At 45.9% G+C, this 13,339-nt stretch overlaps 1 protein-coding gene across 2 annotated transcripts in view; it reads left to right on the forward strand.

Annotated features, from left to right (window-relative positions):
• LOC135805608 (chloride channel protein B-like) overlaps nucleotides 1–13,339 on the forward strand; it is a 28,430-nt gene that overhangs the window by 10,133 nt on the left and 4,958 nt on the right. For both annotated transcript variants that reach the window (XM_065319671.1, XM_065319672.1), the window contains 18 exons: nucleotides 395–532; nucleotides 684–805; nucleotides 1,049–1,163; nucleotides 1,597–1,772; nucleotides 2,331–2,414; nucleotides 3,583–3,742; nucleotides 4,599–4,682; nucleotides 5,104–5,208; nucleotides 5,460–5,549; nucleotides 5,744–5,871; nucleotides 6,033–6,187; nucleotides 6,865–6,946; nucleotides 7,920–8,074; nucleotides 8,171–8,280; nucleotides 8,788–8,954; nucleotides 10,430–10,630; nucleotides 10,831–10,960; nucleotides 11,863–11,958. In XM_065319671.1, the coding sequence (XP_065175743.1) occupies nucleotides 395–532; nucleotides 684–805; nucleotides 1,049–1,163; nucleotides 1,597–1,772; nucleotides 2,331–2,414; nucleotides 3,583–3,742; nucleotides 4,599–4,682; nucleotides 5,104–5,208; nucleotides 5,460–5,549; nucleotides 5,744–5,871; nucleotides 6,033–6,187; nucleotides 6,865–6,946; nucleotides 7,920–8,074; nucleotides 8,171–8,280; nucleotides 8,788–8,954; nucleotides 10,430–10,630; nucleotides 10,831–10,960; nucleotides 11,863–11,958 (2,298 nt within the window). The remainder of the gene's footprint in view (nucleotides 1–394; nucleotides 533–683; nucleotides 806–1,048; nucleotides 1,164–1,596; nucleotides 1,773–2,330; nucleotides 2,415–3,582; nucleotides 3,743–4,598; nucleotides 4,683–5,103; nucleotides 5,209–5,459; nucleotides 5,550–5,743; nucleotides 5,872–6,032; nucleotides 6,188–6,864; nucleotides 6,947–7,919; nucleotides 8,075–8,170; nucleotides 8,281–8,787; nucleotides 8,955–10,429; nucleotides 10,631–10,830; nucleotides 10,961–11,862; nucleotides 11,959–13,339) is intronic.

A 13,339-nucleotide genomic window follows, 5' to 3' on the forward strand; every position in this document is an offset into this window, starting at 1 on the left:
TCTGCAATAATTCTTTGTTGCCATTTTCAATAGGTCCGTCAATTCATACTCAACAGTTGTAATAGGTTTTTTCATTTGATCCAACGAGACACATAGTCTTGTCTGCCTTAGAACCGGAACCTTTTGTTGTGCTGTGCTTTCTTGCACTTCTCACCAATCCACACAATGCAGCACACAAGGTACCCTGGGGTAACATGCCCGTTACCTGCTAGTAAGGTACTACTCAGTTCAGGGACCAGTCCTATACTTCCAACCATATGTACTCATAAGCCATTGAGCAGGGTGGTATGCCTGAATCTAACCAGAAATGCTTTGCACCTACAATCCTGACAACACACCAATCGACCAAGAATTTCATTTGACTCCTCTCTCTTTTTTGCTGCATGTTCTGTAGTTCGTTGCGCACATGTTTCGCAAGCTAAAGAACCATCTCCGAGCTAGTGAATTTCATCGCTACTCGTTGGAGGAACGGGAACGGCTATCAGAGTTTGAAAGCTTCGACTATCTTCCGCCGCACAGTACAGCGTACAAGGTGAGTGAGCCATTGCCTGAATATTCTTGTGTGCGAATATTATCATGGATTTTAATAGTAACCTTCAGCCGTCTGGTATAAACCGTTTTTCTTCTTCTTGAATTTGTGTGTATCCACGTGTGTTTGCATTGCTGTGAATATCCCTGTCCAGATCTGGTCAACAGAGAATCGAAGCAAGGATGAGTGGGAAGTTTGGCTAATGATGGCACTGATTGGCACCACGACGGGCTTAGTAGCATTTCTCCTTATTCAACTCATTGATATCATCTCTGAGTAAGTTGCTGACCTGCTCATTTTCTCAGACGACAATCGGTCGTATAACCATTTGTCAACTTAGAACTAGTATTTGAAAATGGAGATGCTTCCACGCGAAGAAAATTGGATGCAGAAATGCGCGATGAGGAGAAACGAGGACACATGTACAAGCTCCTATGATGTGTGTGCAGGTGATGTTGAACACCTATCTCTGAATGCATTCTGATCAGCTCTTCACTTGTTGGTGTTCACTCTTGTCAGGACAAAATGGCACGCGGTCATTCCGATGGTGGAGCGCAATGACCTTGCGCTAGGCTGGGTGACGGTGATGTGGATTAGCTTATGCTGCGTGTCATTATCAACTGCATTAGTAGTGGTAAGTAATGCTCTTGACACTGCCGGTTGTCCTGTCGCGGGACCTCTGGGGTGCAGAGAGGACTTGACTGGCCTGCACTCTCTCAGAGACTTGTCGCGGGACCGCAGACAGTGGGCTGCTCTTGGCAGATTGCTATTTTCCCGTTATTGTTCCGTGCAATGGCCAGGATATTGAAGGGCACACATACACCAAGAAGACTCTCCTTGCCATGACATCTTCAATCTGCCTGTGTAGTACTACGCTATCTTGAGATCCACCCCCAGCCACTTTTTCTATGTTACAAATGCATCCTAAAGAAGTAGACCTAAAACTCACTTTGTTTGGTGAATGTTTATTTGTAGTTCTTCCTTCTCTTCGATTGTTGCATCCCTCATTCTTGGAATGGATAATAAGTGAGTGCGTACATCTGTGCTGTGTTCTGCGTGCCTCACAGTTATTTCGACCATCGGCTGCGGGCTCTGGGATCCCTGAGCTGATTGGCTTCCTAAATGGAACCTTTGTCCATCATATCTTTAATATCAAGACAATGATTGCAAAGTTTTTATCATGTGCACTGGCTGTCTCGGCAGGCCTTCCAGCGGGTCCTGAAGGTCCTGTAATTCACATGGGGTGAGTGTTTGAATGTTCGATGCTGACTTTCTATGTTCTGCTTTTTGTTAGGATCGTCTGCATTTGTTTTCACGCGTACATATGTGCAGAAATATTCTATGTGTTGTATACACACGTACATATGCATGTGTGTGTGTGTGTGTGCATTGGCATGCGTGCGTGTTCGCTTTCCACTGGTAGTATCAGCAGTGTCGTAGCCTTAGGGTGGGTTTTTTATGCGTTGCAGGCCCCCGGAATCGGTCCGGTTGGTCAGGTTATCACCGGACCAACCTTTTGGCCACAAACACGTGTTTACTACTGTGGAGGGCATGTGTACCCGCCATATCATTCACAGGCTGCAGAAAGGCTATGATACTACCGGACCAATCAAAAACTACTTCCTGCGGTTCTGCCCGCTATGCTTTCACTCCTGATTTCATTCCTGTTCTGTGTGTGTGTGTGTGTGTGTGTGTGTCTCTCTCTATCTCTCTCTCTATCTATCTATCTGTGTGTGTGTGTCTTTCTCTCTGTCTGTCTGTCTTTCTCTCTCACTTTCTGTTTGTGTCTGTGTGTTTTCAGTGCACTCATTGGCGCTGGCTTGAGCCAAACTACCTTTGGCTTGAGATTGAAGCATTTCAGTCGCTTTCGCAACTCGCAGGACAGGTCAGTACTTCAGCACCCCGTTACATTGTTATCTGCTGACCGTCTGTGAGGTTCAGATCTGCTGAATGAACTCGTAAACAGACACTAAATGCTGCCAGGATTCAAAGTTACCTTCAAACTTAGAGCCTGGATTCCGCCCCGAGTCATCAATGCACACACCTAGAGAATACAAAATATGAATGCAGAATTCACGTATCCTGTGTTGCCACACCTGCCGACATGTCAGTAGCCTGCCGATTTTTGAGGCATGTCACGACCTGCCGACAATTGACCTTCTCCTGCCGACAAGAGCCATGAAAGTGTTCAAGTTCGACCTTATGCATGGTTTAGGAGTCATGGTCCAGATTTTTGACTTTTACTGCGCATCACGAGTGTTTCTATAGCTCTCTCCTGAGGCGCTAAGCGAAATCATCTGTCTCGGGGAAAAATCGGCAAACTCAGCCTGAGTGTCGCGCAAAACCGTGAAATGTTTTTTTCTTATCAGTGCCGCATGTGGTCGCTATATAGGGGGGGGGGGGGGGGGGGTCCGGGGGCAAAGCCCCCGGATGATGCATTTTATTTTTTCATGCTACTGATATTTGGCTAGAATGATGTGGCAACACTGCTTATCACAAGCCGCGTATAGTTATGCCATCCCGGTACATGCACGCACACAGGTCCAGCAGCGCACAGTACTTCACAGCTCTGTGCAGTTCGGTAAAACCTGTGTTTGCCGGACCCTGTACCAAGCGGAATCCTGTATTGACAGGACCAATTTTCATGCACCAAAGTGCTGTGGATCGAATGTGCATCCCAAGATTAAGTCGAATCCTGTCTTATCAGGACAGTTTCTGGTGCACCAAGGGCGACCGGTTAGGGGAGGTTTTACTGTTTTACCATCACAGCTAAATCTGTAACATTGTGATGATCGTTTATGCAGCACTTTCCCACCAAGGGACATCACGACTTTTGCAGGATAAAGTTCACTGTATACTGTTTGGTTAGCATTGTCTTGTAGCATTGCATGACACTTTGGAGTGGATACGGTTAGATTGATATTCCACTGAAACCTGTGTGTAACGAGTCACTGTGACCAATAATGCCACGTGCTGGTGCTGTACCTGCCCTTCGCGCAGGCTTCCATTCTTACCAGTGCCTTTGCGTTTCTTGATCCTTCTTTTTTTTTCAGGCGAGATTTCATTTCTGCAGGTGCTGGAGCTGGCGTAGCAGCTGCTTTTGGCTCGCCAGTCGGAGGCCTTCTTTTTGTGATGGAGGAGGTGTCATCTTTTTGGAACATCAAGCTTGGACTGCAGACATTCTTTTGTTGCATGGTGTCATCGTTTGTCTCGGTACGGACCCTGGCTTTACCTAGCTTAGTATCTTCCGATGTGTTATGTCTTAGTGTGTGGCCAGATAGCCTGGCTATCCAACTTTTTTTTTGCTGGTGAACTGGTGTACATGTAGCTGCACAGAATCTCTCAACATGCTACTGCAAATCGAGGGCGATCTGTACACTGCTCATTAGATTTTGTATGCAGAGGCTGCGTTTGAAATGAGAATGCGTGCTAAACTGATCTTCATGTACAGGTGGTACGGCGGACGGTTTGTATGTTTGAAAATAGAAAGCTTATGAACGAAATTTTGATGAAAATGGGCAAAGTGTTATTGATTTACCAGTGACGTATAGTTGAGCCTCACTCATCCGCATACCAATAGTCACAGGCACGGGACAATCTCCGGGGAAAGAGTTCGGGAAATCTTATCCATCCATTTTCGGCATCATGCAGAGTACTTCAAAGTATGCCATGTTTTGAAGCATCCGAAAGTGTTGTAAGAAAAGCATCTTACTCCTTCTCTACAAAGCAGAGTTGTCGTTGTCCTGCAAAAGTGCTCAACCCTCGAACCTGCAACACCAGTTCACAATGGTGAGAAACTTTGTTCTGTTTTGACTCTGAGTTTAGGGTAGCTTGAACCGCTGTGACCATGAAAGAACCTTTGAAGAAGAATACCGTTTTCTCTATTCTATAGTATTCTCTAGCATGCATGCACCCCACGAAATGATATTGATATGGGGATACTTCTGTACTTTGTTGTACTCGGCCGCTTGAAAGTACGAAAAACGCAACTTCTCGAACTTCGAGGAGGTGCTTAGTTGTAGGGTCGCGTGGCCAATATTTGCCTCTTCTCTTGTGATTATGTATCCAGGGCTTGTTCAATTCGGCCATCACAGACTTCAGCATCACAACCACCTTTGGGCAGTTCAGAAGCGAGCGTGTCATCCCTTTCTATGTAAGTAGCTGGTCTGTCTGTCTCCGGTAGGGCAAGAACACGGATGTACATGTACTTCTAATGTGCTTTTCCAGTTCTGATCTCTTGCCTGCTGGTCGTCTAACTCAATGCATGTTCTGAAATTCTGAAATCTGCTCAATGGTCTTGTGACCCCCCCCCCCCCCCCTCACACACACACTCTATAGCTGTTGATAGGCCAGCTACTAAGGTGACTCCGTAAAAGAACTCAGGAATCGGAGACGTACACGACTGGCCCTGCGAGCATTTTCGGTATGCACTCTTAGCATAGATGTAGGTGGAAATCAACCTACTGGCGACAAACAGCATCTAAAATTCCGTTCTTTGCGGATGATTATTGAGTTGTTGCATTTCCTATTTTATGATAATGGTCTCTGTCTGTTGTTTGTTTTGTTCGTTACAGGTTGCTGATAGATTAGCTATCAACTTCTTGCTGTTTTTACCGGCTATAATTCTTGGCTGCCTGGGTGGACTTTTAGGTGGCTTATTTACTCATTTTAACATTCAGGTACGTCAGTCTGTGCTGGACAACTATAGTTGTCAGCAAATAATTTTCCATACTGTCCATTCCGAATGAGTGTCTCTTGCACAGTAGAGAGGTGTCCTTATGGAGAAATGAAATTCTGTTGACCAGTCAGTATTGTGTGTCTCCCGCAAGTTGCTTGCCTGGTTTGGATTTCAGTTGGTCAGGATAGGATGGCCTTGCTGACAATGCCTTTCAAACCTCGCTTTCTACATGACATTGTCCCCCTTCTGCAGGCATCCAAACTGCGTAATCACATACGACGGTCGATCAAAGGCACATGGAAAGTGCGTCTCGTTCGAATGGCAGATCCGGTTATCATTACTGTAAGTAGCGCAGCTCCGGAGGTGTACGACTCCTTGACATTCATGTAGCTGAGTACTTGTACTTATCCGCATGCAACTCTTTCACCTGACGTACCGTACAACCTTTATTTCTACACAAAGCACACATTCTGTCTGTGTTGATTGTAGTTGCCTTTTTCATTGTCTTTTCTCCTCGCTGTGTTTCTTCTCTCCAGCTGATAGTCGGCACGATATTCTTCTTTTTACCGCACTTTTTTGAGTGCAAGGCCTTTCAGTGCCAACCGCCTATGTCCGGTTTTGTATGCGATAACACAACTTGCACAGCGAATTCCTCTGATGTCATGTGAGTCCTTTCTCTGCAGTGTCGTTCTTGTGAGAATCATTGTGGGCCATTTTGCTTGTGGGATTGTACCGTATGAAACGCGTGAATACCCGGCCTACAAGTACTCAGCTGGCTGCGTTATTTCCTCTGCTTCTTTTGTTTCGCTCCTACCTCTGCTGCAGATTCACATGTGAACAAGAAAAACCGCTCAACCCTCTCATCAACATGGTCGAAGAAAATCGCCTCGTCCACTTCAACTGCCCACGGGGAGTGAAGAAGGAATACATGTTGACAGACGGGACACGTCGCAACTACAGCAACGACACTTACAATGAGGGTACGCAATCTCCATGCCAGTGTCTGTATGATGCCATTAGAGAGGTTCCGGAGCACGGTTTTTCGTGCCAAAATCCGTAGAGGCTCTACGGATTTTATACGTCTTTTTTTGAGCAGTGAAATGTTCCGGAGTACGGAACTTATGTCTTTGACGTCATTGCCTAGGTTACGATCGCAAACACGTCATATTCCCGCGCTATGCCTTTTTATTTTGAAAATTTGTACCGATATCAAAACTTCCCGCGGAAAATCGATGTTTCTCGTACCAAATTTGTATGCGACAAATCTTTCTGCACTCGATGACGCAAAATCTCCATACGAAACATGGTTCGTATGAAAGCCAGTCCACACGGATTCTCTGTGCCGAAAAATCGTATGGAGCGCGCCTCGAAAAAATCCGTAGCGCCCATACGCATTTTGGCACGGAAAACCGTACCCCGGAACCTCTCTACTGCCAGACCGCTACGCTGTGTGCAGCTCTGTTAGATCGCATCCAAGTGTTTTCAATAAGTCTGGTTGGAATTGACTTGTCGTGGGCCAACTGGTACATGTTGTAGTTTCTTACATTGCGGTACAGGAAACTTGAATACTAGTCATGTAGTTCCATTGTTGGGCGAATTTTCTGGCTACGTTTTTTTCCAAACCCTAATCTGTGTGTGCTTGTATTTGTGTTTGCAGCTGCTACTCTTCTGTACACGACTGGTGAAGCAGCTGTCAAGCGGCTCCTGTCACGTGGCACGCATCTACAGTTTAGTGAGAAGTAGGTTTTCCTATCTGTAGGAGTAAATTTCTCTCTCCCCCCCCCCCCCCCCCCCCCCCTCCCTTCCCATTCAATCCACCTAGCACGTACCAGCAATATGCTTTCCTTTTGGTGTTATGGGCCGGTTCCACTATGGCTCCGCTGCACATCATCTCCAGGAGATGAAACGTCATCATAGGGGTGAAACGACTGAGTCGATAAGTCGACTGGCCAGTCGATAAGGTTGAGTCGGTAGAAGGAAAACCCTTATCAAAAAGTTCATCTATAAAAAGTACCCAGAAGTACATGCGTATAGGTCCGTTGGAACCTTGACACTACAATGTGTTCATATTGTGCTTTGTTGCAACCTACAATGGTCAATGTGCTCATATTTCACTTCGGTTTGCTTGCGCATGGGTGTATGACCATGCATGTGCAGTGTGCACATATATATGTTGCGTAAATATGCTGTGCTTGTGTTCATGTGTGAGGGCGATGTCAGTCGATAGGATTGAATCTAGTCTATAAGGAATTTGGGTCGGTCGCTTTGCCCCGAATTACCATAGTGACCGCGGCTCGGGCTGGTGCAGTGAGGTCGCGGCTCACCACCAGCTTTCTAGTCGCGGCTTGATCAAAACCTGCTCACCGCGCTTGTGGCTCGCCCAGGTTCTCGAACTTTGCATTGTTTTAGATGCGGGAATTTAAAAATTCAAATTTTAATTTGTTTCGCAGGCCAAAACACAAGGAATTGATTTCACGCACGCGCGCGTAGGCAGGTCATCAAAAAACGTCGAGCACGATCGCGGTACAGCGAGTGTCAGTGGGATGGTGCTGCTCCGCTGCAAGCCACAGCTTTGGGACTTGCCGCGGAGCTGCAGTGGAACCCGGCCCTAAGGGAAATGATTTGTTTCAGGGTTGCTTCAAAGGGTGATTCTAACGGGAATTGTGTGCTGGAATGATGAATGTTGTTCTCTTTATGTCTTGTACCTTGCAGGCCGCTTGTGGGCATTCTAATCCTCTACTCGTTCTTCGCTTGCATCACAGCAGGAAGTGCCATATCCACTGGCTTGGTCATTCCCATGTTGTTCATCGGATCAATATACGGTCGACTGTTTGCGTATGGCCTGGTCCGGTGGTTCGGTGTACATGGTATGTATTGGCACGAGCCAATCTTTTCATTCCTGACCTGTGCAAGTACTTCATTCAACTGTTCTCGGTTCTTCTTGTGTGCCTCGTTCCTGCTAGATCGGGATTCTTACTGGGGATGGATTGACCCCGGTGCGATCTCCTTCCTTGGCGCGGCCAGTTTTTTCGGAGGCGTGTCTCGCTTGTCGATGGCTTTGACTGTCATTATGGTAAGCAGCTGAGCCTGCGTCCAGTGATTCTATTTCCGGGCCTGTCGGAAACAGTTTTTAGAGTGATAAGGCAAGTGCCCACGTACCCAGTCCCCAGCCCAGCACCCCTGAACGAACACACCGAGAACTGTAATTATTGCTGTATTTTGAAGTAATAGGTCATGGGTTGAGATCGATTTTGAACTTATCTCTGCGACAACGTGAGATGGAAAACGTACGTATGGCCATGGCTCACATGCCTGATCGAGTCTGACAGTACTGTATCCTTTCTTGCTTTTCCTTCAAGGTTTTATGCAGTTACTTTGTTAGCTTATTGGATTGGAAATGCAGTCTATGCCGTGACAATGGTCTTTTCAGTGTTCTGCTTTGAACATGCGATACCGTTACCAGCAGTTCTCTCTCTCTCTCTTCACACACACACACACACACACAGCAACAACAACTTATAACTGCTTCTTTGTCAGACGTAGGAGTTTTATGCTGGTGCTCTTTCTGTTTGTGCCTCAGATTGAAATCACTGGTGATGTGGAGTTCTTGTTACCCATCATGGTAACAGTGTTGATCTCCAAGTGGGTCGGTGACTATCTCACACATCCGCTGTACCATGCCCTGATGGAGATCAAGTGTATACCGTTCTTGGACACAGAGCCTGTGATTTACAAGGAGCATCACGGGTGAGCTTAGCAGTTGACCATTTCTGTTTGTGTTTCTCATTGACTTCAAACCTGATTACAGTCCATTCATAAAAAGATGGGTCCTGGCTCTGGCGAGCTCCCGTATTTGGCGATTTTTCGTGATTTCATCGTACACAGTGCAGTGCTGCGAACTTTGAAATTTGAAAAAGGGTCCAAAAAGGGTGCCTGAACTGGGGTTCGAACCGCAGAATGCACTGTTGCAGGCGGGGTCAAACGGCCTGGATTTTGATGGTTTTTCCCAATTCAGTGCTTTTGGGGCAAAACCTGGCCGAAATCCTATTCTTGCTATGGCTTGCTTTTTGGACAAAAAAACATCAGAAACATAATTGGAAGAGGATTCCATATGGGATTGCAGAAAAAAATGCTAAAAAAACTCAACGTTTGACCCATTTATGGCCAAAAGCTAGAAGTTCATTTTTTTCTGAATGGACTGTAGAAAGATCCACAATTGAGCTAGTTTCATGAATCTGTTCAGACTCCAGCCAGTCACGCATGAACAAAGAAATTCAACACTCAGGATAATACAGTCTAGATGACCACAGCCCGGCAATAGGTTGAGAGGTAAAATTGCACGGATCAAAACCCGCAGTCAAACATTTTGCCGTAAAAATCATCTTCACAGGAATTGCATTAATAAACAAAGGCAGATTTTGCAGCCAGGGTTTACATGAACTTCCGTTACTCGTCCCCGGACCGTGAGAAAATGAGTAACCCAAAGCCGGATTGGTACTTTGGAGTGGGTCTCGGGTAAAATGAGCACAACCCAAATGCCAAGCAAGTTTGACAAAACTTGACACAGATATCTGAGAGGTTCCACGGAGCAAACTGATATGCAAGGTTAAAGTGCATTCGGTTAATAGAAATTTCGGTGTAGCACCGAATGAGTATCCACTCCTAGGGGATCCTGCTTACAGTCGCTTTTCAAGGGAGCATAACGCTACTCGTTCTTTAGTGCGCCTGAATGAGTTGAGAATACACGTGATCTCAAAGTGTAAGATGAAAGTGGAACCCACTTATTGCCAACCCTTATGCTTTTGGAGCCAGCGCTGTAGCACCTGGTCCAGCCAGTCAGACCAGGGCTGTACCTTATTTCGAGAAAAAAGTTGACCGACCCAATTCGTGCAAAAGGGGGCTTTTGTCAAAACTCAAAACTGTTCATTTTCGGTCGAATATCCCATTTGGCCGGACCACCTGAAATCCCGGTTATACGGCCCTGGAAGTGGGTTTATTTTTGATTCACTGCCTGGTGATATCAATGATTTTCATACTCATTGCAACACTGTAACCCTGTTTTTGCCAATTGTTTCAACTAGGAATTTCTTCTTTACACCCCCTCCTTCTTTTATATTCTTGGTTTGACTCCATCTGTGCAAGTTTCTAGTGAGCAAATTTCCTCTTTGGTAAATACAATTGTTATTTATGCTCCTCCTCCTTGTTCCCTGTCTGTCTTTTAGACAAGATGATGGTGAGCGCGGAATAGCCGACAGTCTTGAGCTATATCAAGCCCGGCACGCCATGAGCTCCCCAGCTGTTGTCCTGGGTCTGCAAGAAACAGTCAATCGCCTGGCCAACACGCTCCTGTCCACCAAGCACGGTGGATTTCCTGTCGTCCGGGATGTCGTTGGTGTAGAGCGCTACTCTGGCCTGGTCTCCAGGTAGAAGATGTCTTCCTCTTTTTGTCTTGGACATTTTTGATGTCTCTAGCACCGGTTATTGAAATAGTATTGGCTGAAATTTGTAGAGACTTGCTGCGCAAGTACAAGAAGGAGTACATACTCAGCGGCTGTACTGTTTCTTTCTGTGCGTGATAGCCTTTTCAATATGTTCGCTCTGGGATGCTGCTGTTCTCTTGTAGGGAAACCATTCATCATCTGCTGAATCAAGGAGAGCCATTCTTCTTGAAAGAGACGGATCTTGACAAGCTACGCGACTACGACAAGTTCATTGTGGATGAGCCCAGTGACGTGGGTCTGCCGTTTGAATTGGTGAGCCAAGGGGTATTGTTTGACATTCTGCAGTCTTGTGTGTGTGTGTGTGTGTGTGTGTGGTAAAGTGTCGCAACAAGGGAGCTGTTCTTTGCTGCTTATTGGTTATGATGATCATTATACCCATGTACCCGGTGTTTCATGCAAGTTTCCAGCCAGACTCGTAGCAAACCCACTATGCAGTCTGTCCTATCACATTTATACTTGCTACAGAAAAGGAATGAGAGCCGCTTGTTTGACTTGCAGGGTGTTAACCAGTCACCCTGCGAGATAGGTGCTGCTCACATTGGAGCGTTGCGTTATTTTTCACGTGCAGTGCTGCCAAATTGCTCCGTTCATCGGACCCGCTCTGGAAATTCACCCTGCCTTCGAAAACTGATCCGGGGGGAAACTTCCTCCTTGATTTTGACAGAAACCGCAAAGGTTTTGCTGTATGCATGTGTAACAGTAGTGGTACTATTGACTACATTCATGTGACAACATTGCTCTTCATGTGGTTGGGGATCCTGTGCTACCACTGTATACTATCTAGTATATGCCGGTACACTTGCCATTTCACTGAGCGAATACTGTGGGTAATCAACAAATTTGAGCCGGTGAGAAGCTTTGGTCAATCTCGAATTGAAACGTTTGGCCGTCATCAAACTACTTTGGCCTTTAAGGGTTTTCAAAAAAGAAATCGATAGATAGTTTGCTCTCACATGGAGTCATGGCTCAATCTTGCATTATTTACTTCTGTGACAAACTTTGGTTGGCGATTTACTTTGACCGCTTGGCGCCAATCGGTGAAAACCAGCGAAATTTAGTTGCCAGCAGAAATTAGTTGATTTACGGTAGATGGCATCTTTTTTATTTTACACTAAATGGTTTGTTGCATCCTGCATGTTTCTATGTTGTCACAGCTGGGCTACGTTGGTTTCAAGTCATACTTATTGGACGAGCAGACTATTCGAACGTATGCAGAAGATCCCAAGTTCAACGATCGTTACATTGATTTAGTAAGTGGTTGTCAGCTTGCCCAGCATAGTAGTCCAATGTACACTCGAACGTCTCTTATCCGGGCACCTTGGACCGGGTACTGCCCGGATCTCAGATTTGCCCGTATCTCTACCATGTATTGCACCGGTCTTTGAAGAAGTTAACTTGGCACGTATTGCACATGTTCAGGACAAAAAGAGAGTCCACTGATGAACATGTGTGGATTACACAGGTTGGCAGTGAGAAATAAGCACTTGTGGATACGGAAAAAAAGTTCAAACCCCTAAGGGGCCATCCGTAATTATCGATCTTTTTCACCCCCCCCCCCCCCCCCCTGAAACGAAAAAATTAATTGACTTGAGACTTTGTGCAGAAAATGATCTTGATTGGCTGTTACAACACACACACATATCCTTCGCATGCAAGCACTATTAACCCTTTACCGGCAAGTAATAGTTACTTTTATACATGTATATGAAATCCATAACATTTTAGAAGGATGCCAATAACTCACAGCGAGGCCACATTTTGTATGATTGTGCAAGTCAGTTATGTTTTCTTGGAAGTCTGGTACTACTTCTTGACCATGGAAACGTTTATTTTCACCTACCACACACATACGCTGCTAAATAATTGGCACCTCTACGTCTAAACACGGGAATAGTACACATGCAAATCGTGACTAATCGTCAGAGTTCCGACATTGACATGATACTGCCAAAACAAGTCGACTTCGGAGCGGAAACAAACGCCATAGCTATCACAGACTTCAGTGGTCGTGCCTCGCTCACAAATGAGAGCAGCATCGCCCCAGAATCGCTGTCGGAAAGCCCCGTAAGGTCGCACACACGCTGCCGTCAATCAGGTACGTAGAAAGTCGATGGCCTAAATTTCCGTCTCTGGAAGACTGTCGACACGGGGATCACTCTCCATGGCTTCACCACCATAAGCACAATCAGATTCTTCCAGGTACATTACAACGACATCGTCTTCAGCGGCTGGCGCTTCCCATATTTGCATGAGAATTTACTTGGCGTGCGCCCCGCTCCGTAATTTGAAATTATCTTGCATTGGCGGCTGGAACGAAGTATTTATCTATCTGTCGTCGGTCCCAGAGCGAATGACTGCTACAATTATAATAATTATATAGGTCCTCATCGGAGAAGTCATCCGAGGACGAAAGGAACTCACGACTGCACTGAGTACAGAGTGGTATCAGTGCATCCATGAAGCACTTGCCTGGCCGCGCGACGTACTGTCGATCTACTTCGAAGTACACAATGCAATGAATGATTATGTGTGCATGCATTCAATGCATGCAGTGCGCATTGATTTTTCCGCTTTCGATGTTTTTTCAAAACGAAACCGGTCACTACCCACCCACCCATAAACGAAACTTTT

This window comes from Sycon ciliatum, chromosome 1 (genome assembly GCF_964019385.1).
Source record: "Sycon ciliatum chromosome 1, ocSycCili1.1, whole genome shotgun sequence".
Lineage (NCBI taxonomy): Eukaryota > Metazoa > Porifera > Calcarea > Leucosolenida > Sycettidae > Sycon > Sycon ciliatum.